Source organism: Chlorocebus sabaeus, chromosome 8 (assembly GCF_047675955.1).
Source record: "Chlorocebus sabaeus isolate Y175 chromosome 8, mChlSab1.0.hap1, whole genome shotgun sequence".
In the NCBI taxonomy this organism is placed as follows: domain Eukaryota; kingdom Metazoa; phylum Chordata; class Mammalia; order Primates; family Cercopithecidae; genus Chlorocebus; species Chlorocebus sabaeus.
In genome coordinates this window covers 10,455,113-10,481,733 of record NC_132911.1, presented here as the reverse complement: position 1 = coordinate 10,481,733, position 26,621 = coordinate 10,455,113, and the positions used below count along the sequence as shown (strand labels likewise).

The window sequence follows — 26,621 nt, the reverse complement described above, 5'->3', positions numbered from 1 at the left end:
AGTTTTATTAATGCTTTTCTAGAGGGAGATTAATAAGTAGATTATTAGCCCAAAGATGTTAAAGTACTTTTAAAGATACTATAGATCTTAAGTATCTTTTACAGTGCAAATAATATCTGAGGTTTCATCATACCAAAATAAAGTCCAAACGGGCAAGTGTCCCAGAGACATTTTAGTTCTCAGTAACAAACCAACTCAATCTAGATTAAACACAAGTGGAAATCTATTTTATACTAATATAAATGTATATTAATATAAATGTGTTTATTACTTCTGTGAGAAATCCATATGGTTATCTCCCAGACATAATATGTAAGAATTGTAACTGAGATTCACAAAAGACCAGAACAAGGAATTTAGAAACTGTTAGGTAATTTGGCTGCCATTCTCTATGCCTCTCCCTCCCTGTTTCTCCCTCTTTCCCCACTTCTGTGTCTCTGTTGCTCCCTGTCTCTGTCTCTCTTTCTCTGAGGTTGCATGATTTCTTTTCTCTGCCAGTGTTTGTTCATCCGCTTCATTCTTCTTTCTGCAGACTGGATTTTTCTGTATTATTTCTCTGTGGCCTAAATGTCGTCTTTTACAACCCATACTTTATGTGTCCTTGGCTTAGAAGTATACCACCTGCAGCTGATAGGGTCTGTCCCGTCTCGGGGATGAAAAAGGGATAATTATGAATAAGACTCACTGTTGAGTACAGGCATTCATTGGATTGGCACCCTCTAGTCTAATCAGTTTTGCTCAGTTTCTTATTTCTTAAGGCACGTGAGCAAGATTAGTACCCCTTGAAACAAGCAAAGATGATCTATGGTATTATAATATATATATATGTAAATCTTTTCAGGGAATTTGATTGTTTCTTTTAAATTTCCACACGAATGTTTACAAATAGTACACCCAAGTTCAGCTAGCAAATCGAAATCTAGTTCCATACTCTGTAGTGAGTTCACAACACATTAAAGGATTAGAAAACATTTCAAGTAAAATACTTATTACTATGTCAGTATTCTATTTAACAATTAAAATCGTGTTCATTTGTCTCTTTCATTCCTCACAGGAAGTGCTGTGACTATGCACACCACCGATGAGAATGAGGAATACTTGTAAAACCCCTGTAGAAACATTAGGACCAATTTAAATGATATTTTGATTACAGATAAAGCAAATTCATTTTCAATGTTAAGCAGTTCTATAAACACTGGCATTTACCCTTCTTCAATTTCCAGCGAAAGAGGAATGCATTTTGGTTAGATAGAGAACATTTCAGTAGTTCCTAATGTTTGTTCAATATACAGAACAGTATGTCAGAAGTAGTATTTTTTATCACCAGAATTTATTTATTTGTTGCTCTTGTGAGTCATTCACTTACCAACCGTTTTCAAATATCTGTTTATACAAGGCATGGTACTTACTGCTAGGAGGATATATAAAGTTTGAATTTGATCAATATCCTTCTCTTAAGGAACTTAAAATCTAATAATTGTCTAACACAGTCTATTTGACTACTATATGACCTGGAAAGTAGTATATCTAGTAAGAGAAGTATAGATCAATTTATATTCAGAGGAATAAACAGTTATTTCTATTGGTGGTGGCAGCCTGGGGAAGATTGGAGAAATTTCATGAAGAAAATAGAATTTCAGGTGGGAATGTTCAGGAATTAAATATATAATATATATAGACAAAATACAAACAATACGTTTTCAGTAAGGACTGAAAATTGGGGAAGTAAAGGGGTTTGTTTATTAAACAGTCAGAAGTCATGATTAGTTAGTCCAAAAGGTCCAGAAAATGGAAACAATGAAAAGCAAGATCTTCGTATTCTCAGTTGGAGAGTTTGGACTTGGTTCTCATAATACTTGGAGAACCTGTCATTTGTTCTTGTATCACAGATATATTAATGCCTGTTAATTTTTTTAATTGTTCACTTTTACTGTCAATGTGTCATGGTTTGGGGGAAAAAATGCAGTGTCACTCTAGCTAAAGAATACAGACTGTTTTCAACTCTCAGCTTACTTGAAATCACTTTTAGGTTGAGACAAACACATGTTCACAGTTAAAGGTATAAGTACAGATGTCACAGAACAGTTTGTGATTAATTACCAAATGAGTGATGTAGACAATGATAGCTTTAAGTTTGGGAGAAGTGACCTCAGGATTAGCTGTTTGAGACTACGCTGTTCACACTGAGTAGAATATTGAAGGATTCCCCTCAATCATTTTCTTGTGGTCTGCTTGCTGGTTTCCAGAACTGTTGTGGCATTTTTTGAATCCTAATTTCATGTCCTAAACATTTTGAGCCAAATGTCATTGTGATTTTATATAGTTTTACTCAGTTATTCATCTTCTGGAAAGTCATTTTTGCTACTCAGAAATAAAAATACATACACTAAGGTTGCAGTCTCTAGACACAAGAAAAAGTGGGAATATGTTTTGCCTCCAGAACTGCCAGACATCCGTTATTCTGACTCCTGAATGGATAGGTCAAGCCAGTCTTAAGCATTTAATTACTACAGTTGAGGTGTAATATTAAATGTAGCAGTCTCTTTATTTGAGACAGTTTCTGTAACCTGGTGAAAATAATCACTTTAGTGCTGGATGTTAAGTATTTTTGGTGACATCAAATCATGTTCCCATGCTTTAACAAGCTGGATTGGGAGTTCCCATTACTATAATAGAATAAGTTAGTATGTTTCTTACCCAGTTTCCAGAAAAATGTTGATGATTTGAATGTTCACAATTTTAGGTTTTTCTTCTGTGCTGAAGAAGTAACAAAGAAATCAAAACTCAAGTTAGTTTGGCAGCTTGTGTTTTCCACTGATAAATGCTAATGGCTGTGCTTTTTTGTTGCTATGTATCAGCAGTCATTTTTCTTCTGGCAAATGTGATAGAGTTAAATATATTAGTATTTCATGGGAGTTTTGTGAAAGACCATCAACAATTTATATGAACCCTTTCCTGAGTAAGTACAACAGCCTTACTGGTAGTGATGAAAGATGCAACAGGGGGACCAGTTGTCTAATATCCTTTCTTTTCTTAATCTTGTATTTGGTGGGTGTACACAAACGCTTTAAATAATCAATCAGCATATAATTGAGAATTTACCGTGTACCTTTAGCAGGAGCTTTCTAGAGGACCCGGAAAGTCTGTCTGTAACATGCACTCATATTCTCAATAACCTTAGTTTAACTCAAAGAAAAACTACCCCAGTATTAAATTTTATAAGACAGTTAAGTGCTAAATTGACATAGATGTTCAGAAAAGGAGTAATCAAAGTCTTCAAGAGATCAAGGAAGACTTCTTGGAGATGAGGAGACTTACACTGGATCTCAGAAGCCAGAAAGGCAGAAAGAAGGGTTTGTCTGAAAAGAGCAGCAAGCACAATGAACATGGACTTCGGTCTGACTGGAGTAGAGGGTGCTGATTAGGGTCTGCTGGAAGATAAGATGAGTCAGGTTTGACCAGGTTAAGAACATGATCCCAGTGTTTCACATTGTCTTAAGCAGTCTCACAACTAGCTAAATGATTCTTCTTCCTGTGTGTAACTCTTCAAAGCTTTAAAAAGGAGCATTTGAATCCTCAAATCATTTTTTTGGTTAAATGTGCTTGTAATTCAGTTAAGATTGTATAATTAGCTTTATTACCTAAATTAGAAAAGAAATATAATCAACTACTTTGAGAGTCTTTGCTTACATATTCTGTTGTCTTTATATTCTGGGGAAAAGTTTGGTAAAATCCATTCATTCAGAAGAATTTGGTGAGCGTCTTCATTGTGGCAAGCAGTAAATACCAGACCAGAGTTGCTCCCTCCATAGACCTTACAGTCTAGTAGTTGAAGGGAGTAGCAGGAAATGGGAAATAGTCAGGAAAATGGTCATTCAGGGAAGAGATGGTATGTTGCAATTTTCAGTAAGGTGATCAGGGAAGGGTAACTAAAAAGAGGATAGTTCCTCAGAATCAGTGAGCAAAAGTTAATAATATCTATGAGACTTTTAAAAAGCTTTGAAAGTTGATTGTTTTCGTAAGAATGTATTTTCTAAGATGTAAAAGGAAACTAAACTAGATGCTCAATTCCATGTGCCCACCGAATGGTTTTTCAGATGAATGCACTGGACACCCTTGGTCAGACTGCTTTGCATAGAGCTGCCCTAGCAGGCCACCTGCAGACCTGCCGCCTTCTGCTGAGTTACGGCTCTGACCCCTCCATCATCTCCTTACAAGGCTTCACAGCAGCACAGATGGGCAATGAAGCAGTGCAGCAGATTCTGAGTGGTGAGTTAAAATAGACCAACAGGGCTTTTTATGTTTTCTCTTCCATCCCTGCTGAAATACACAGACAAACTTTGCAGTGTTTACTTTGCCTGAAGTTTTTCTCATGCCTTTTCTTGCAATTTAGCCTGTGGCCTTCCCCATCTCCGTTTTTAGGTAGGGGAAGGTAGGTATCATGGGAAGGAAGCAAATACAGCTTTTAATTTTTGGGGGTTCAAATTGAAAACCTGACTCATGAGTGTTCTGATCAAAGATGACTTAAAACTCATATAAACAGTGTGGAATTATGGTAGCTATAAAATCTATCAAATAGAGAAAATCATAAATCATTCATATGGTAATGACATTTAATTAATTGTTCTTACCTGTGTAATGTTCTGACATACTTTTAAAATTCTTCATGACACTATTATAAAATTATCTTTTCTTTTTCTGGCCTTAATATATTTATAGGCCTGGCGTGGTGACTCACGCCTGTAATCCCAGCACTTTGGGAGGCCGAGGCGGGCAGATCACGAGGTCAGGAGATCAAGACCATCCTGGCCAACATGATGAAACCCTGTCTCTACTAAAAATAGAAAAATTAGCTGGGCGTGGTGGCACATGCCTGTAGCCCCAGCTACTTGGGAGGCTGAGGTAGGAGAATCGCTTGAACCTGGGAGGTGGAGGTTGCAGTGAGCTGAGATCACACCACTGCACTCCAACTAGGGTGACAGAGCAAGACTCTGTCTTAAAAAATAAATAGATAAATACATACATACATAAATAATAAAAATACATATATATAAAATCTTGCCGAATGTTTCAGTGTCTGCCTGGTATGGTGTTAGATATTTTAAACATAAACTGATAAGAAAATAGATATTGGCTTCCTAAGTCCCAAAACTAGAGGAAGTAACGCAGTCTACCTACTGACAAAATGATGAACTATAATCAAAAGAAATTTAGTGTAATTCACCTCTTTCCTAACCGTTTAATTTTGTCTGTGAATTATATCTGCTGTGGAATGAAATGACAAACCAGAAGAGTAAAATGTAGAAAGCTGTAGACTAGGAGTCAGAAGTTCTGGTTACGTTTTTCTACCTGCAGGCTGGTAGTTCTTAACTCTATCAGGTGCAGTGCCCGCTTTTTATAAAGAATGTCTTATGACATCTTCTTTAATATTCACAAGTGAAATTCATAGATAGTATGACCTAACTGTATAGGGACCTTTCCAGAAATCTATATAAATGCCCTAACTAGGCTGGGCGCAGTGGCTCACGTCTGTTATCCCAGCACTTTGGGAGGATGAGGCAGGTGGATCACGAGGTCAGAGTTCGAGACCAGCTTGGCCAACATGGTGAAACCCTGATCTCTACTAAAAGTAAAAAAATTAGCCAGGTGTGGTGGTGCGTGCCTGTAATCCCAGCTACTTGGGAGCTTAGGCAGGAGAATCGTTGGAACCCGGGAGGCGGAGTTTGCAGTGTGCCAAGATCGCGCCACTGCGCTCCAGCCAGCCTGGGCGACAGAGCGAGACTCCATCTCAAAAATAAAAATTAAAAAAAGCCCTAACTATAATATAAAGGGAAAATTACAATGTTACAATAAAATAATTTATAATTCTTACGTAAATAGATTGGACATGACTGTATTAGAAGACAAAACATGACCCCACAAATTTCTACAAGGACCCTAAGGAATACAGGCCAGTCAGTTCGCTGGGCGTGCTGGCGGGCTCCTGTAGTCCCATCTACTCAGGAGGCTAAGGCAGGAGAATGACGTGAACCTGAGAGGCAGAACTTGCAGTGAGCTGAGATCGCGCCACTGCACTCCAGCCTGAGCGACAGAGCGAGACTCCGTCGCAAAAAAAAAGAAAGAAATACAGCCCAGTCGAGAATCACTGCTATATGATGCAACAGGGACCCTTCCAGAGCTTGTAGAGATCATGATATGTGTTTGTTATTATAGGTAGATCAGAGCTAAATAGCATAATAAAACTAATTGTACAACATTGTGAAAACTATTGATGAGGATTTGTTTTCCTCATGCTAGGTCGTTCGTAGATAGGGATCATTCTACTTCAGCTTCAATGGTGATCTTTAGACGGGAAGATTTAGAAGGAAATCTATCTAGCGTGTCTTCACTATCAAAATAAGATCCAGCTGAACAAATGAAATTTCCTATTATAAATAAGATCCAGCTAAACAAATGAAATTTCCTGTTATAAATTTCAAGTTTGAACTCAAAAGAAAAAAAAAAAAAGACTTTGACTTCCTGTTTCTATGGAGTGATAGAACATTTGCTTAAAGAAGATATTACTCCTTGCCTAGGAAATATTTCTTCCCTCTCAGTAAATTCTAATAATTTCTAAAAGTTGTTTATTTTGTTAAAATTTCTAAATTTTCTCATTTTACTAAGAATCACTTAGTACCGAATTTTAGTTTCTGTACGTTTTAACCATAAATCAGGCAAACACATAGCTTTGCATCAAATTATGTGCATAGTTTTTAGAGATAATTAACAAAATGGAGAAGAAAGTATTGAATAAATCAAGCGTATTAGATCCATGTAATGCTTTTAAAATGTCTTCTAACTGAATGCAGTTAGAACATATGAGTTCTCGCAAAAGATAAAACTAAATACTGAATACAAATTAAATATTTTTCTTCGATTATTTTGATAAATCTGCTTTAAAATTGATTTTTGAAATAAGACATTATATAGGTAATTAAATGCTTAATTTGGAACATGCAGAACTTTTTAGTTTAATTCTTTATTGAGCTGGAAAGCTAATACAAATAAAAAATACATATAGGAAAATTTTGCCATCCAAAAGGTTATTTATTTGTTTTTTTGTAATGGGAATTGTTTCTTATTTGAAATAGGATATGTTTTTAAACTAATATTTTTACCAGGAATTTGTATGTCTCCGTAGACTATGGACCATGCATTAGCTGAACTTTTTAGTTATCATTTAGTAATCCAATATCAGGTTATATCTATAATGACTTCTGAAAGAATGTATTAATATCAGTCAAATAAGATGTACAGTAATTTGTTCTGGATAATATTTTATGAGATTCACTTAAATACACTTGTTAATACCAGATTTGAGATCTACTTTAGAAACCTGCACTTTCAACTCCCAAGTCTGTAATTGCCAGAAGTTTACATTAATAAACTTTTCATTATAAACTGCTGGCAATATTTATGTCAAAACTAACATCAGTGTAAAAAAAACAGGCAGCTTTTTATGAATTAGCACTTTAAAACATTATTTCAAAAGATTTGATTTCTTTCTCTAGACTTGCTCTTTCCAATATGATAGCCACTAGCTACATCTGGCTACATTTAAACTAATTAAAATTAAATAAAATGGAAAATCCTTCCATTAGTTACACTAGCCACATTTCAGATATTCAGTAGTCACACATGGCTAATGGCTACCATAATAGCACAGATAACACTATTTCTAGCACCACAGACAGTTCTTTTGGTCATTTAAGTTCGATCTTGACCTGAATTCTTGTGATTGTATAACCCAGTGTGGGAAAAGCATTACTTTCATCTACACAGGTGAAGATTAGGCTTATGATAGCTAAATTAAACACTGAAACACCATTTACAGTGGCACATTGAAATAAGCCACTAAGACCTGTTGCCAGTCCAGTAGTCTAACACTGACCAAACTACCAGTCTATAAAAGATGTTTTTAAAAATAGGCTGCCTTCTAGCGCTTCCAACTTTTTAAAAACTCTAATGAGTCAGAATAAGATTGGAGACAAAATAAGAAGCCCATCTTTAATCTTTGATTCTAGGTGACTATAATTTCATGTTCTACAGGCTGAGCATGGTGGCTCACTCCTATAATCCCTGCACTTTGTGAGGCTAAGGTGGGAGGATTGCTTGAGCTCAGGAGTTCAAGACCAGCTTGGGCAACATGGTGAAACCCTGTCTCTACAAAAAAACTTTTTAAAAATTAGCCGGGTATGGTGGTGCATGCCTGTGGTCCCAACTACTTAGGAGGCTAAGACAAGAGGATCTCTTGAGCCCAGGATTTCAGGACCAGCCAGGGCAATATATTGAGACCCCATCTCTAAAAAAAGAAAGAACTAAACAAATACATAAATAAATGTCACATATACAAACCCAGCATACTTATAAAGAATTTTACTAATATAGTACTTTGCATACCAGCTACTCTTTCACTCATATTCCTTTTTTAATTTCATTTTTTATATCTTTTTTAATTGTGCATCACTTTGTACAAAGTTCCTGGGCTGTATATAAGTCATTTCATCTAATAACATTTTTTACATTAGTTCTAAAAATAAGTCTATCCTAGGCCTATTCAAGGTTTATAATAGGTGCAGGTCTTTAAAGTCTATATAGTAAAACCAATATTTTAAACATCTTTACTTTCTCCTCTTTAACCAGGACTAATAATTCTTTTCTCGTAGTTCCAGAAGCATTCTTATATTTGCTTAAGACTTTTTGCTTGATTGGAAAATTATACTCTTTAGTAGACAGTCTGCATCAAGATATGTGTTCCAATTTCAAATAGTTCTTAGATTTCAAAAATTTAGCCATATTAAATGTATCCTTAAAGTGCTATCATCTAAAGATACTGTCAGAACTCTATATACATAAAATAACTGTCTCTTTATTTTGTTGAAATGATAAACTAAAAATATTACCTGTAGGTATTGAAAGGACATATCAGTGAATTTTGTCAATTCCAGAATCACTGTCATAGAGGCATAATATACACACAGCATCTTACCTATAAATGCAGTAGTGTATGTGCACACTTATAATGGAGACTAATGAGACATGAAAGAACAGAATAAGAGCAGCCAAAAAAAGAGCTGATTTGACAGACACATTGAGCCCAGTACATAGTGGAAATCAGTCCAGCAAATGCTTTCAGAATGTTCTCTGTGTGAAAAGGAATATAAAGATGAGCAAGATGTGGTTCCTTTCCTCAACAGTTCCGCAAACTAAAAGGTAATATCACTCTTTAAAATAATTCAAAGATTTACTTTGTTATGTGAAACACTGTCTTTTTCCCTCCCTTAACCTCAGCATTCTACCTGCTATTATGATCAAATAAGTAGTTTATCTTTTACTGAAGAATTGTCATAACTTATTCTGTGAAAGCCACTCTCCCCTGAAATGTAAAACCTCTTCACAGCATCAGTTTATCTTCCCACTTGGACAGTGGGCTCAAAAAAGATGTCTCTGACCATAAGGTAATGCAGTCTTAGATCTGAAAGGTTTTCAGCACTCACTTGCTAAGGGCAAAAACTGAGCTGTTACATGATTTGTCCAAGGTTGTAGATTATAGAGCCCAGTCTAAAATTTAGGCCTCCTAGAGCGCCATCCTTTTGTGTTACGTCTGTGTACTCATTCTAAAAGCCACACTTCATGTACATAAACATACTTTTGGTTGACATAGTATAAATTGTTTTCTTTAAAAACTTATTTTATTTGGGTCAATGTGAAATGAATTTCAGTTTATTTATATTGGATTAATCAAAATAATAACTCATTTGTTAGCCTCTAGACCTAACAGCCCAATTTAATTATATTCTATTTAGCATTGCTATCATACCTCCAATTATATAAACATTGAAAGTTGCATTTTCCTAAAGCCATTCAATAAATGTGAATTAAACAAATGTCTGTATTTAGTAGCCCTTTTCTGCTCACTGATTATACTTGATGATTCTGACTCCAAGATGATTCAGACTTCAAGAGTAGTACATTGAGACTAAAAGAAAAATCAAGGCTGGGTTCAGTGGCTCACATCTGTAATCCCAGCACTTTGGGAGGCTGAAGCAGGAGGATCACTTGAGCCCAGGAGTTTGTGACCAGCCTGGGCAACATGGTGAAACCCCATCTCTACAAAAAATACAAAAATTAGCTGGGCATGGTGGTGTACACCTGTGGTCTCAGCTATTCGGGGGCTGAGGTGGGGAGGATTGGTTGAGCCTGGAAGGTTGAGGCTATAGTGAACTGTGATCACGCCACTGCACGCAGCCTTTGTGACAGAGCAACTGTCTCAAAAATAAATACATACATACGTACATACATAGAAAAATTAAACATTAAGTACTGAAAGTTGTATGGCTTCCCTAGGTTTATATAACAAATTTATGGCAAAGTTTTGCTACAACATTTAGTAAAACCAAACTAAATAATTTTTCCTCCTGAACTACTTTGTGATCCCTCAAGAACCATTTTTGTTTCCAAAATGAATGCAGTTGGAATATATGAGTCTGGAGATATATATATATATATATATATATATATGTGAGTTCTTTCCTTCCTTTTATGCAGAGAGTACACCTATACGTACTTCTGATGTTGACTATCGACTCTTAGAGGCATCTAAAGCTGGAGACTTGGAAACTGTGAAGGTAAGTCAGTGCCCTTAATATCTGGGATAGCACTGTTGAACTTTGCTAACCAATTCATTTTTAAGCTTCTAAGTGTGTCTACTCAAATACAAACAGTAAAAGGATGGACAGTCATGGGCAGGAAAAATCTGTACTACTACTAAGGAATTCCCAGTATGTGCCTTATATTTATGAAACCATTTATATGTATGTGTGTGTGTGTATATATATGTATATAGTTAGAGAGATGGATATATACATACACACACATATACATGGTTTTTAGTAATTTTTCTTCAGGTTACATGAAAGCTCTTTTAATTTCACTTACATTAATTAAAATGTTACTATTTTTGGCCGCATTCACAAAATAAATAAACTAGATCGAGCCCAGACATTAGCAAGATGACATTTGAAACAATATTTCTTGATCTTTTCTCAGAGATTCACACATTTATTCTAGGAAAGCATTCCTGTGATCCCTCAACATTGGAATTATTCATATGCAGAAGATAGATTTTTTTCCCTGCGTAGCTTTACTTGCTTAGAAAATTTTATCAGTCTGTATTTGTGGTATAGAAACAATCGTTGTGGTTTTATTTTTTTTCAAATATAATCATATTCTAATACTGAGTATGCTTTTTTAAAGCACGCATTTCCCATCTATAATCATTCACTTAGGGATGAAGTTAGCAAAAGTTTTTTTGTTTGGAGGTTGTTCTTTTGGGGTTTGTTTTTTGTTGTTTTTTAAGAGACAGGGTCTTGCTGTATTGCCCAGGCAGGCCTCAAACTCCTGGTGCTCAAGCAATCTTCTTGCCTTACCCTGCTTGCTATCCACATAGCTGAGACTACAGGCATGCACCACTGCACCTGACTTTGCCTTTATTTTTATAGAAAAGTTAATAGTGAATTTGCTATTGACAGTCATAGTACTTTTTTATGATGTATTGTCAACTTTGTCACCTCTTCTTAAGCAAACTTCGTTTTTGTGATTTTTAGCAAACTAATATTAGCCTTCTTGATAGCATATACTGGTTGAAAGTGACGGTAAACACATTCTGAGCTCTGTTGCCTAGAAATTTTATTTTTGTTTTGATATGTGGGCACTTCCAGGATCACTTCCAACTTAAAATAGTATCTAAGTTATTTAAAGAACAATAGTAAATTTTAGTTGTGATAGCCACTAGGGAGAAATTTTTATGTTGTCTTAAATCTAAAACTATATATTTTTTCTTAAAAATACTTCACTTGAAATGTATTCCAATAAAATAAAATTCTTAAAGATGAAACGATTAGGCTTCCTTTCAGAACATGATCATCTCGGTGCCAGAATTGCTATATGTGCTTACTATAATTAATACATACTTTATTTTTAAAGTGCACAGTTTTAAATTCCATGTGTTTTGTACATGATGGGCAGATAAATACTACAGCTTTTAGGTTTCTTAAACAATCCATTCACAGTGAAGGCCAAATTTATTTTGATTTGTGGAATGGAAGTAGCAAAAGAAAACAAAGCAGCACAAATTGAGTGAGAATTAGGCCTGGTAAATTTCTTCTCCAAGAGACTTTAGAAAGTATTAGAATTGAGGTATTAGAAGAAAAGGCTGCCTGCTGAATAAAGCATTTGAAATTATGAAAAGTAGGTAGGAAGGATGTAAAATTACTTTGGCATTCGAAAGAAAACTGAAACAGAATAAAGAATTTCTAAATCTTAAAAATCAAATACTTAATAAGCAGAATGGGCTTCTATATCTGTAGCCTCACAAATTGAGTTGTGTTTCATTCCCTACTTATTCCTATTTTGTCAGTATTCTCTGCTAGAATAATAATAGAGTTAATTTAGAATGTGAGAACCAGTGGGGGAAAGCAGCATTAGGAAGAAGCTTCAATCATGTCAGACTCCATAGACGGTGTTTACTATCAATTTTTGCATCTTTTCTTTTTGATTTATGTATTAATTTTTTTGTTTTTATTTAATTTGTCAATTGTGCTATTTATATATTAATATAGCCACAGACTCATTTGTCATGAAAAGATACTTGACCTGGCCAGATGACAATGGCTTTTCAGATTTTAGAGGCTGCTGCATTTCTGTATAGAGTTGATGAGATTGTGAACTTGCCCTTACCATCCAGACTCCTTCCTGTCGTGTGAAAATTACACCACTTTAAAAGAGCTTGTTTTTATCCTACCTGTGTGAAAGCTTCTTGCCTTAGTCTTATTTGTGCTGCTAAAAAAAAAAAAAAAATACCATAGACTGGGCGATTTCTAAGCAATAGAAATTTATTTCTCTCAGTTCTGGAGGCTAGGAAGGGGTACTGGTTCCAGATCCAGGTACTGGTAGGCTTAGTGTCTGGTGGGGACCCTGTCTGTCTGCCTTCAAGGTAGTGTCTTGTGGCTGCCTCTTCTGGAGGGGGCACATGCTGTATCCTCACTTGGCAGAAGGCGGAAGAGCAAAACGGCCAAATGCTGTGTGAAGCCTCTTTTAGAAAGGCCTTAAGCCCACCTTCAGGAGGGAAGAGCCTGCATGACCCAGTCACCTGCTTAACTCTATTGCATTGGAGATTAAGTTTCAACATGAATTCCAGAAGGACACAAACATTCAACCCATAGCACTCCTACTTACTCTATCAGTAGAAATCTTTCAGGTTCTTAATTTCTATGTAGTAATAGCTTATTACAGTGGCGGAAGTGGCAGCAAAATTAGTGAATGCCTGAAAATCCCCAAAGACCCTGCAATCATCCTTTATAGCCTAGAGCATGCATGCTATTGTCTGCTCTTCTTTATTTGCTTTTTCTAATTTTCATTGCCTTTCTTCTGATCATTTCCCTCAAGTTGGATAATTAGGGAAGTAAGCAATGATACATGATGTAGCACAAAGACCAGGAGGTTAAAAATCAGTAAAGCAGGGTTTGAGTCTTTATTCTACCCCTTACCAACTATTTGAAAAGGATGTCACTTAACCTTCATCCCTGATTTGTTTATCTGTAAAGTTAATTTATAAATTAACCTCCATCCCTGGTTTGTTATCTATCAACTTCATAGATAATTTCCTCACTAAAAGAATATGATACTCTTTTTTTTTTGAGATGGAGTCTTGCTCTGTCACCAGGCTGAAGTGCAGTAGCAGGATTTCGGCTCACTGCAACCTCTGCCTCCCAGGTTCAAGTGATTCTCCTGCTTTAGCCTCCCGAGTAGCTGGGACTACAGGCGTGCGCCACCATGCCCAGCTAATTTTTGTAATTTTAGTACAGACGAGGTTTCACTATGTTGGCCAGGATGGTCTCGATCTCTTGACCTTGTGATCCGCCCGCCTTGGCCTCCCAAAGTGCTAGGATTGCAGGCGTGAGCCACCACGCCCAGCTGATACTCTTTATAAACTGTAAATTATTATTCAGCTATTATCATTACTCACTTATTACCACCAGTGATACAGTCTTTCATTCCTTACGTGGCATCCTGGTGCTTTGTAAACAAATTGAGCTTACAATTTAGATTGTGCTGAAATTGAAGCATTCAGAGAGAGATAAGGAGACACAGAAGAGATTTGGGGGACGTCTCTGAAAGAGATGGAAGTAAAGCCCAAAAACTAGGGTATGATTAAAAAACCAGTTTAACTTGTAAAGGTAAGCAAACATTGCCCCAAAAGTCAAGTAAAGACCTGTTGACTACATAGCTTGGCTATAGTCAATCATAAGACTGAGGGAGAGGCCCAGGCAGAAAAATAATTTTTCCAGAGCCTTTTTGCTCCCTTGACTCACATTAGAGAAGACAAGAGCTCTCTAGTTACATAGTCAACTGAGGTTGGTGTTAGCACAAGCAGGTGTGCCGTGACAAACAGTATAGCATATCTCAGGGAGGAAAGACAAAGATAAAACAGTAAGGCAGTATTTGCATTGAAAATGCTTGCTTTATTGTGGGTTTTTCTATTTGATTCTGATTTTGGTCAGGAAATGTTGAAAAACATTAATTTGCTCTGTATATAATAAATATTTGTAGTCACTGTAAAGCGTAGTGCTGATTTCTAGACATTTGTATTGTTTAATCTTTGGAAATAAATATTCATTAGAAAATTATAATTTATCCAAGATGTTGCACTATTTTGGGGCAAAACCTGTGAATAAATAGTAATGTTTGTTTTGTGTTTGTCTCTGTGTGTGCACCACAAAAGCAACTTTGCAGCCCTCAAAATGTGAATTGTAGAGACTTAGAGGGCCGGCATTCCACGCCCTTACACTTCGCGGCAGGCTACAACCGCGTGTCTGTTGTAGAGTACCTGCTACACCACGGTGCCGATGTCCATGCCAAAGACAAGGGGTACGTGTTAGAAGTTAGCTGTTTGGGAGTCATTCTCTTCATGCTTAAAAAATTTTTAAATATTTTTGAAGTCTTAGATTTTTTCTTTATTAAAAAAGTAATCCTTATTTTTTTGTTTAAAACATAAATTAAAACATAGAAATGTCACGCCTGTAATCCCAGCACTTTGGGAGACCAAGGCGGGCGGATCAACTGAGGTTGGGGGTTTGCAACCAGCCTGACCAACATGGAGAAACCCCATTTCTATTAAAAATACAAAATAAGCCGGGTGTGGTGGTGCACGCCTGTAATCCCAGCCACTCGGGAGGCTGAGGCAGGAGAATTGCTTGAACCTAGGGGGTAGAGGTTGTGGTGAGCTGAGATTGCTCCACTGCACACCAGCCTGGCAACAAGAGTGAAACTCTGTCTCAAAAAAAACAAAAACAAAACAAAACAAAAAACAGAAATATGCCGGGCGCAGTGGCTCACGCCTGTAATCCCAGCACTTTGGGAGTCCAAGGCGGGCGGATCACCTGAGGTCAGGAGTTTGAGACCAGCCTGACCAACATGGTGAAACCCCGTCTCTACTAAAAATACAAAATTAACCAGGCATGGTGGCACATGCCTGTAATCCCAGCTACTCAGGAGGCTGAGGCAGGAGAATCGCTTGAACCCGGGAGGTGGAGGTTGCAGTGAGCTGAGATCACGCCATTGCACTCCAGCCTGGGCAACAAGAATGAAATTCCATCTCAAAAAAAAAAAAACAAACAAACATAGAAATGTACAGTATGGAAAGTGAAAATTTCCTGTCAGCTCACCTCCTGCTCAGAGATACAGCATTAAAATGTTGAATGTATTCCTCCAGATACTGTAAATGCATAGACTTGTCTGTGTGCTGTGGTGGCGGTAGTGGTTTTTAACACAAATGGTGGTACCATCCTATACGGTCTGCTTTGCAGTTTACTTTTTTCCACCCAATAGTGTATCTTGAATAGTGTTCCCATATCAGTACTTAGTAGTCTCATTCTTTTAATGTTTGTATATAGTATTTTATTGCATTATATAAATTTTGTTTTGTTTTGTTTTTGGGACGGAGTCTCACTTTGTCACCCAGGCTGGAGTGCAGTGGCGCGATCTCAGCTCAATGCAAGCTCCGCCTCCTGGGTTCACACCATTCTCCTGCCTCAGCCTCCCGAGTAGCTGGGACTATAGGCACCCACCACCGTGCCCGGCTAATTTTTTGTATTTTTAGTAGAGATGGGGTTTCACTGTGTTAGCCAGGATGGGCTTGATCTCCTGACCTCGTGATCCACCCACCCAGGCCTCCCAAAGTGCTGGGATTACAGGCATGAGCCACCAAGCCCGGCCCTATATGAATGTTTTTATATAGTCTGTAAGTTATTGTTTATTCTTCTTTTTTGCTATTAAAAATGTATAGTCTCTTCTAAAAAGAAGTCATCCATCCCAAAGTCATCAGTATTCCTAGAAGCATAAGTTTATTTTTACTAATTCAGACACTCTATATTTTATATTAGTTTGTTAAATTATTTTAATTTGTCTAGACAAAGCCTAAGGCAGCTACTTAGAAATGTGAGAAAGGTATTTTAACTGATAGGAATTCCCGTGTTGTGAGTTAATTTCACATCATCTCAAAATAAGCCAATAGCTTTCTGTGTAATTACATAGCAGTGCACAGTAGAATTAAACTGCACGATTTAGGCCTCATTGAATCATTATGTATTTATTTATCTTTTAAAAGGGACACATCAGACATGAATATTCACTAACAATATCACTAGTGCTTTCCAAGTGTTACAGTGTATTGGAGAGCAAGCAGCATTTGCTTCTATTGCTCATTTTAACACTTAGCATATTTCATCCCAAAACTAAAAAAAAAAAAAAAAAAATACACTCAATACTTTGCTTCTGCCATGTGTTAAGTTCAACATTTTATTCTTTGGATGCACTCTTTTGTGGGAGCATCTTTTTGTCCTTTTAGAATGTCAACTGCTTACTAATCAGAGCTTAGACTCCTCTCAGAATAGTTTGCCCATTTCTTATCTGAGTAGCACTTATAGTTGACATCATCATTTTTCTCACTGAATACTTTTCTGAATTACCTGGATTGTGAATTTTCATTGTTTGGTACCTCAGTATTTAAACCTGTGCACGGAAGTCACCACTGAATCACCACTATGATTAAACCACTATGATTCAATCACCACTATGATTTAAACAACTTTTTACCAAGGTAGAACTTGCCTAAATAAGTTAATTGCATTATATTTTTTATAAGTAAGCATACAATTTTCATTAGTAAAACTCATAAAGATAAGGATCGCTGTGAGTATATATCCATCCCCAAGAAACTTAGGAAAAAGTCTTTACATTGAAAGGACATTTTTGGAATTACTACTCCTTATTTACAAATGGATAACTATATCTTAAAGAACAGAGGTGGGTGTGTTTCTTTTTGAGCAGTGTTCAGTATAGTCAGTACCGTAGAAGAATGGTAGTATTTTTGTTATAAGAATCATTTTAACTCGAAGGTTTGTTTTATAACTTTAAAATACTTTTCTTTTGTTTAGTGGCTTGGTGCCCCTTCATAATGCCTGTTCCTATGGACACTATGAGGTGGCTGAGCTTTTAGTAAGGCACGGGGCTTCTGTCAATGTGGCGGACTTATGGAAATTTACCCCTCTCCATGAAGCAGCAGCTAAAGGAAAGTATGAAATCTGCAAGCTCCTTTTAAAAGTATGTAGTTTAAAAAGTTATGAAATATAGACTAATTGTATTTATATTTTGGTTATTACTTGAAAGTAAGTTGGGGTATGTTATTCTATTAAGGACAATACTGCTGTAGAGACTGCTCTCATTTTCTATTTCCCCGAAGACTGTTTATGTGATATGATGCATAGCTTAATATCTGAAATGGTTTGATTAAGTCCACGTCATAAAAATTCATCAAAGTAGGTTTTAGAAAGAGCTGAAATAGTTTGCATTGCTTATCTAGTACTTATAGTATTAATAACAGAAAAAATTGTACAGGAGAAACAAGCTTTTCAATCAAGTTGGTTTTTTTTTCCTTGTTGGCTATTTTATTATTGTTAACTAACTCATTCTTCATTAGTAAACATTAAACATTGTATCTTTTAAGAACTTATTTTAATAACATTTTTATTAAAATATAAGATAATCTCTAAACAAAGTTGTTCATATAGATTTGAGATACATGTAAAAGAGTAAAAACTAGTAGTTATATGAAACTAACTATAATTTATGCTCACCTTAAGTTAAAGGATATTTTTAAAAAACGACCAGATGTGTATTTATGAGATTTTCTCTTGCTTTTTTTAACTACAGAAAAAAAAAGTTGATGTGTTTAAATAAAATTCTTCTCCCTTCACTTTTATGATATCAAATATGTTCTTATGAATCTTGAGAAAAACCCAATATCTGATTCTCATTTTTATTATCTCTGGTTGGTAAGAAATAACTTCCAAGTCATTGTGAGTCCATTGTCCAGCCTGACTCACAACCAATTTCTGCAGTGAGCCCACGGCAGTTTGTGGCCAACCCATAATAAAAATTACTGACTTCTATTTACTTTATTTAATAGGTATTGGTAATTAAACTTTTAAAATCTATAATTTTTAATACATTTATATCTAATTTCATGGTAGATGTTAAGACTTAGGATAAAAATATTAAAAATATTACCAAACTTTATTCTTACTAATTCTAAAGATGGCCTTTAGAATTAAGTCCTTTTTTACCAGTGTGTCTTACTCTCTTCTTTTTCATACCTACCGAGTATCTTTATGTAATTGAATCTGGTCAAAATTAACATCCATGCTATTCTTCAAAGTAAAATAGGTTTCCAAAGACAACTTGGAATCAGAGAAAAAGTATATTAAACAAGTTATCTCAAAGATACTTAACACTCTCCCTGCTTTATCATCACCATTGATCCTGAAGCTTTTACTGAGTAGTATTAATAGTTAGAAAGCTGATCCATTATATTGCTAAGTAGGAATTTTGCAAAGTGTTTTTCAAAATGCATATAGAGTAGATACCTTCCCCTGGAGGAACAAAGGTAGAGTAAATTAAGTACCTACCTACCTACCTACCTACTTACTACAGAAAGATACTATAGAAAATACAAACCCCATTTGGTTTTTCTTCTTTGTAGCATGGAGCAGATCCAACTAAAAAGAACAGAGATGGAAATACACCTTTGGATTTGGTAAAGGAAGGAGACACAGATATTCAGGACTTACTGAGAGGGGATGCTGCCTTGTTGGATGCTGCCAAGAAGGGCTGCCTGGCAAGAGTGCAGAAGCTCTGTACCCCCGAGAATATCAACTGCAGAGACACCCAGGGCAGAAATTCAACCCCTCTGCACTTGGCAGGTGAGCGCCCCCAGTGCCTCCACACCTCCTTTTCCTTTCTCAGACACCTGATACGGTGTACTAAAAGATGAAAGCCATGCTGAACATAAATGGGACTACTTAGTAAAATGCTCTTGATTGACATAGTTTTGTATAATTTCTTATTGTGAAGTCCCTCCATTATGAGATAATAGTATTAACTTTTGAAGCAAAAAGTATTAAAACGTTAACATTTTCTGGTCCTTATTTTATATGTATGTATTTTTTTTCTTTTAAGCTGACAGGTTTCCTATATTTTTTTACTCTAAATAGCAGGCTACAATAACCTGGAAGTAGCTGAATATCTTCTAGAGCATGGAGCTGATGTTAATGCCCAGGACAAGGGTGGTTTAATTCCTCTTCATAATGCGGCATCTTATGGGGTAAGCATACTAACGTTGAAAGCTAGAAAACTGGCCGGGCACGGTGGCTCACACCTGTAATCCCAGCATTTTGGGAGGCCAAGGCAGGCGGATCATGAGGTCAGGAGATCAAGACCATCCTGGCTAACACGGTGAAACCCTGTCTCTACTAAAAATACAAAAAATTGGCCAGGCATAGTGGCAGCCGCCTGTAGTCCCAGCTACTCGGGAGGCTAAGGCAGGAGAATGGTATGAACCTGGGAGGCGGAGCTTGCAGTGAGCTGAGATTGTGCCACTGCACTCCAGCCTGGGCCACAGAGCAAGACTCCGTCTCAAAAATAAATAAATAAAATAAAATAAAATAAAATAAAATAAAATCTAGAAAACTTCCCTGGCATTTACGACTTTGTTAAATGCATACTATGCGTTAAGTGAGTAGATATCTAACTAATAGCATGATTTAGCACAATTTTAATCTTTTGTTCAGAGTTTTGGCGTTTCTTCCCAGCTAAACTTAACTACCTTTTGGCCAACAATCATGCTTTTTATTGCTTTTTGGTCTCAGCACATTATCAAGCACAATAATAGGCATGTAACGGGTGTTCAGTTTATATTTGTCAGTAATATAATATAATATATAAAATAATATAATAAATATCAATTTCTTAACTGTACTCCAAGTAGATTTTAAAAACTATAAAAGCTGTGTGGCTGTTATACAGGCATGGAAAGTATGGTGGCTTACATTTATCTTCAGCACCTTAAAAATATTCGAGTAGCCAGGCACAGTGGCATGTGCCTGTAATCCCAGCCATTCAGGAGGCTGAGGTGGGAAGATCGCTTGAGCCCAGGAGTTCAAGGCCAGCCTGGTCAACATAGTGAGACCTCATTTAAAAAAAAAAAAAATTAAATGGTTGAGCAGTTGATATATATGGTTTCACAGAGTAGGAATTACTAGCTAAAACCTCCCAGTGAAAGTCCAGAGTTATCCTTTCAAACACTATCATCAGTTGTAAGAGGAAGAGAAATGGATTGCAGTGCCTTGATGCCATATGTCAGAACTGACTGAAAGTAACTAAGGCTCACTCAAGCCTGATGGCTTATGGCAGAAATAGGAGGAATGCTCATGTGCTTGACGGTTCATCCACTTAATCCCTTCTTGACTATAAAAACCCACAGATGCCAGTTCATACATACCAGGTGTTCTCACAGTTGGAATCACTATTGATAGAAGGTGGTTTCTAGATTTGCAAAAGCCTGACAAACTGTAAGTAAAAACCAAACCAAACCAACCACCTTGATGACCATATTCTTCCTCCTACTGCCTTCTCCCTGGCCCTTCGTGATGAGACTGTCATCTCTCAAGCCCATTCTACCAAGATCTGTATGACAAATCGGAGTGGGGATACTTTTAAGGAAAGCAATAATTCAGTTTTCTGAAAGAAAATTATGCCTCTAAGTATGATATAAATTAGTCAAAATTATATTTAATAAGTATTAGTACTGACATAGTCTTGAAACTACAATATTTAAAGTTATCTTTCTAAAGATGAGTAATCTTTTATTAAAATTCATATAAATTTTAACCTTCCTTCACATAAGGTTCTCAATTTCTCTGAACAACAAATACTTCTACCAAAGACTTGGCATGCTAAATATTTGCTGCTAACATACTACATATACATTTACATGTAATTCTTGACCCTTAAGTTATAACTATACATGTATATCATTTGGAGACTAATTTTCAGCACTTCTTAGCATAATTGTTCTCTTCATATGGTATTCTACTAATCCTTTTGCTTAGCTTCAGTTAAGAGTTTATAAAGCCAGTGGGATCAGTAGAACTGAAATTAGATCTTTTATTTTCTCTGTAAACCTGCTATGAGTAAGGACAGGTGGTAGCCATAGAATTATAATAATGAACCAGTCTAGTAAAGCTTATGTTAACACTGTCAACTGTGTAGACTACAGTAGATCCCATACATTGTGGATGTAGGGAAGTTCTACTCCATTAGCTTGCACCTTTCACAGTCTTTATAGCAGTCACGGCGGATAAGGAAAAGAAAAAATTTATAAAGTATTTTACCTTTTGATCCTCATTCTTCTCATGGGCTAGCGTTAAGATGTGTTCTACTCCATTAGTCTTCACCTTGCACAGTCTCTATAGCTGTCACAGAGGATAAAGAAAAGAAAAGTTAATTTATAAAGTAAGTATTTTACCTTTTGATCCCCATCAGTTAAGATGTTACTTACTCTACATGTGTGTCACTTGATGACCACTGTGAAGAGAGTAAAATGTATAGTGGTTCTCTTGAGGCTCAAGCGTAAGGTAGAGTGCTGGTCGACCTTGTCTAACTTCATGTTCCCTTGAGGCTGACTTGCTGTCAGCTGAAGAGAGGTGTAATGCAATCAGTCTCCCGACCAGAAGTCCACTCTTTCATTTTCATAAACTTAATTCACCATCACCCGTAACTCCCCTTCTCCTTTTCTAACTCCAAGTGAAAAAAAATAATGAACACTTTTTTTCACTATCTCTTTTTATGTTTGTTAAATCCATACTGCTTAGCTGTTTGTAAATGAAGGTAACTTACTGAGGTGAAAGTGAACAAAAAATTCTCCAGGCTATGTAAAGGGCATTTGATAGAGGTTTTGATCAGCCTGGTTCATCTCATCCTTATATAGAAGAAGGCAAATGGCTACATAGTATGTTTATAGCAGGTATTTTTACCTCATTGTGAGGGTGGATTGAGTCACTCAAAATTTTTTTCATGTATTAAACTTGTAAATTTAAAACTCAGGCATCCGCGAGTTGATGACTATCACTTTTTTTGACAAACTTTCACTTTGGTGGTTTCTAGACCTTTTTTTTTTTTTTTTTGGTCAGATACATGCGTGTGATAATACCTTTGTTTTGTTTGTTTTTTAACATGGGCAACCCACTTCCCTCAGCAATCTCACATGACCCACAGTGACTCTCGGTTGGCATTTTCCTCATTCAGAATCTCTGCTCTGCAAAATAATTTTATTTAATGCCACTTGTAAAACCTATAATCTATTATGAGTAACCAGTCAGTAACCATATTAAGTCAGTATTTCTCTTAATCTCAATTAATAGACTTAAAGTAAGGCTAGGCATGGTGGCTCACATCTGTAGTCTCAGCACGTTGGGAGGCTGAGACAGCAATATGGTTTAAGACCAGGATTTTGAGACCACCCTGGGCAACATAGTGAGACCGTATCTCTATATAATTATATTTTAAATAAATATTTAAAAAATAAATATTTATAAATACATATTTTAAAAGTAATGAATTAAGGAGTATTTATTTGTACTCCTTAAATATGTATACTTACATATTTAAGGATATATATATCCATATATGTAAGGAGTACTAATAAATACGTATATTTGTATATTTAAGGAGTACTAATAAATACGTATATTTATATATTTAAGGAGTACTAATATTAACACAATATAAAAAGTGTAAAAAGCTACATTGTCTCCCCTCAGCTAAAGAGTAGATATAACTATGTTTCTATTATTTGTAGATTGATAAATCTGTGTATCTTTCAAAAGTTCCTTTTTATTCATTCTATCCTGCCTTGGCTGGACATTTTAATGAAATCATAGGGCTCCAGTGTACATTTCTATTAGGATGGCAAAACACTGATTATTTTATATTCATCCCATGAATTTGATGATGCTTGAACTAGCCTGGCCACGTATAATCATTTCGTGGAGTAGATTTTCTGTGGCATATCATCTGGAATAGAGCTTCTATACTGAAAATTAAGCAATTTATAGAGCAATTGTAGGTATAGTGTTACCCAGGGATCTCTGCTTAAATAATTTCTTCTTCCTAATATTATTCTCTTTCCCATTTTCAGCTTGGAAAGAAAATGGCTCTTGTGTTTTAGTCTAGCACACTCTGCAGGCATCTGTGGTTTAATGGAGAAAGCTGAACTTAGAGTCTGAATATCTGGGATCTCATCTTTCCTCTTCTGTTTTATAACCCAGTAGTCTTCAGCAAGTGCCTAAATTTTTCTCATCTTCAGTTTTCTCAGTAGTAAAAGTTGGATTCCAAGACCTTCTTTCAAGGTTGTTGTAATGATTAAATGAGACCGTGCATGTGGAAATTCCTTTATCTAATGTAAGGGATTATAAAAATGCAAGGTAATACTGTTATTATAAAATAACTTGCTTCATGACTGGGTGCAATGGCTCATGCCTATAATCCTAGCACTTTGGGAGGCTGAGGCGGGAGGATCGTTTGAGCCGAAGAGTTCAAGACCAGCCTAGGCAACATAGCGAGACCCCATTTCTACCAAAAAGTATATATCTATCTCTATATCTATATATAGAGAAAGAGGTATCTCTATTTCTACCAAAAAGTATATATATATCTCTCTGTATATATATATATATAGAGAGAGATAGAGATACATATAGAGATACTAAAAATTAGTAAATTCCTCGCTTCCCACAGCCTCTGTACTGAGCCAGTCAGAATAAGAGCTGCATGTCACTCTTTACATCTCACAGCCTCAGGAACAATCTATATATTTGACTGGCTCAGTACTGTATTAAATAAACACAGATTAATTGGCCTGAGGATGAATAATAATCTGAGGTAGCTGTGAAATTACATAGTTCTTTACTTATACAGTTATTTCTTGTTCATTATTCCTTCATACATGTTTACCTTTTTTCCGCTAGAGAGCCCAGTCTGCTCTGTGTGTCTTTGAGCCTTTTTTGTATAAAAAGAACCTCAGTTTTTCCGAATGGAGAAAAAAACACGTTTATTTAAGAAGCATCAATAAAAATTACAAGTTGCATGAGAGCTGATATTAGTGGTAGTGTGCCTTACTGTGTTGGTGTTCTTTATATAACAATGCCTTGTATTATATTCGAATGCATGTTTACACAAGACAGTTAACTTTTCTGCTAGTCAGTAAATGGCATTGATACTTATTACGACGAAGCATGTAAATGTTTATCTTATAAGAGTAAATCAGTTGGCTGATACATTTTCTCTCAACTGTTTTTATTTTCCAGTGCTTTCTCTAAAATGGATAACATCTGGGGAATTTTCATGACATAATTGTAATAAAGCATCTACACAGTTAAATGGCTTTAACTGAAGCTAAGCACATTTCTCTTTCCCCTACTTCCCACCTTTTTAAAATTAAAGGCTTCCCAGTCTTTTTTATGTTGTATTTGTCACTTAAAGCATTTTGTATGGCAGCTGGATTCTGAAACTATGTTAAATTGTCTGTTTCTCCTGGAAACATTCCAACAGAGATCAGGTTCTTTTCTGGACCATCTACTTCAGTACTTTGCTCTTATATACTGTGTTGAATAGAATTGAACTGCTATTTATTGGATTTGTCAGCCTTAAATTCCAGTTACTATTTTTGCCTCCGTGGTATAGCTATGTAAAAGAATTAAACAGCTTAAGAACTATATTTCTAGTCTATTTGGGTAGTAATATACTCCTTCCTGTTCATTGTTCTTTCAGACATTTGCCAGAAATTTCACAGGCATGTAATTGGTTTGTCCAAGCATAAACTATAACTTCAGTATAAAGAAAGCTTAATAATGCATACTAGATAATACAATTCATTTTATACACATATACACAAACATGTAATTTTCCTTGGACTTTTTGTAATTTTGGAAGCCTGTGTAAATTAGTCTACCAAATGATATTATTCTGCCAATAAACACAGGAGTTCAATAAAATTAATCATCAGAAACAGTTTAAATAGCTTGTAACCTCACTGGGGAGAAGCTTGAAATTATTCCGTGCTTTTGGGTTAACTTAACAAAAATTACTGTCTTTTTTCAACATATAACCTTTGAATAAGGGAGATAAATTACTAGGTTTGGTTTTGTTTTAGCTGATTTTGATAATACCACAAGTGGTACCTCTGTTTTCATCTTTTGTGTTAGAAAATTTAAAAATAATTAAGCTATAGAATTAATTTTATAGTGATAGTATAATGCCAGAAGAATCACCAAACATATCCTGTTCTGAGAAGCCTTAGTCTGATTATACTGCTTTTTTATTTTATTTTTTGTTTATGGGGTTTTTTGTTTTGTTTTGTTTTGAGATGGAATCTCACTCTTCACCCAGGCTGGAATGCAGTGGTGTAATCGTAACTCACTGCAACCTCGGTCTCCCGGATTCACGCGATTCTTCTGCCTCCCGAGTAGCTGGGATTACAGGTGTGTGGCGCCACACCCAGCTAATTTTTGTAATTTAGCAGAGATGGGGTTTCACCATGTTGGCCAGGCTGGTCTCAAACTCCTGACCTCGAATGATCTGCTGGCCTCAGCCTCCCAAAGTGTTGGGATAACAGGAGTGAGCCACCGCACCTGGCCTATTTATTGTTTTTTTTTGGGCAGTTTTTTGCTTTGTATTATTAGAGCAAATGTGGAAACTTTCCTTAGTAGTTGACTGATCTGTACTTTTCTTTTTAGATAAATGTTCTTCACTTCGTTTTCAGAAACTACGATTTCTAAAATTAGGAAATACAGATATTTATATTACATAAAGTTAAATACTACCTCCGAAAAAGTGCCTGTTCTTTTTGAAGTGAGTGTCTTCAAGAGTGCAGGGAAGACAATGATATCATAAGGAAGATAGAAAGTGACACGCATTTAGTAGCACCTTGGGAACTTTCTTGGCCTTCCTGTCTTTTCCCATTCTCATACATGTCTTCCTTAAAAACCTCAATGTATGGTAGTTGAGCAGCAGCATGAGTTAGAAATGTATTCTCAACAGATAATGTGCTTTTGAGTTAATTATCCAAACTGACCAAGTTATGCCTGGAAATGTGTCTGTAAGAGACATAAATGTGCCAATTGCACCGA

At 36.0% G+C, this 26,621-nt stretch overlaps 1 protein-coding gene across 1 annotated transcript in view; it reads left to right on the top strand.

Moving 5' to 3' along the window:
- TNKS (tankyrase) overlaps positions 1–26,621 on the top strand; it is a 224,016-nt gene that overhangs the window by 158,744 nt on the left and 38,651 nt on the right. Inside the window, exons 12-17 of the mRNA XM_007961676.3 lie at positions 4,098–4,269; positions 10,588–10,667; positions 14,822–14,967; positions 17,535–17,700; positions 19,139–19,358; positions 19,650–19,759. Of these exons, the coding sequence (XP_007959867.3) occupies positions 4,098–4,269; positions 10,588–10,667; positions 14,822–14,967; positions 17,535–17,700; positions 19,139–19,358; positions 19,650–19,759 (894 nt within the window). The remainder of the gene's footprint in view (positions 1–4,097; positions 4,270–10,587; positions 10,668–14,821; positions 14,968–17,534; positions 17,701–19,138; positions 19,359–19,649; positions 19,760–26,621) is intronic.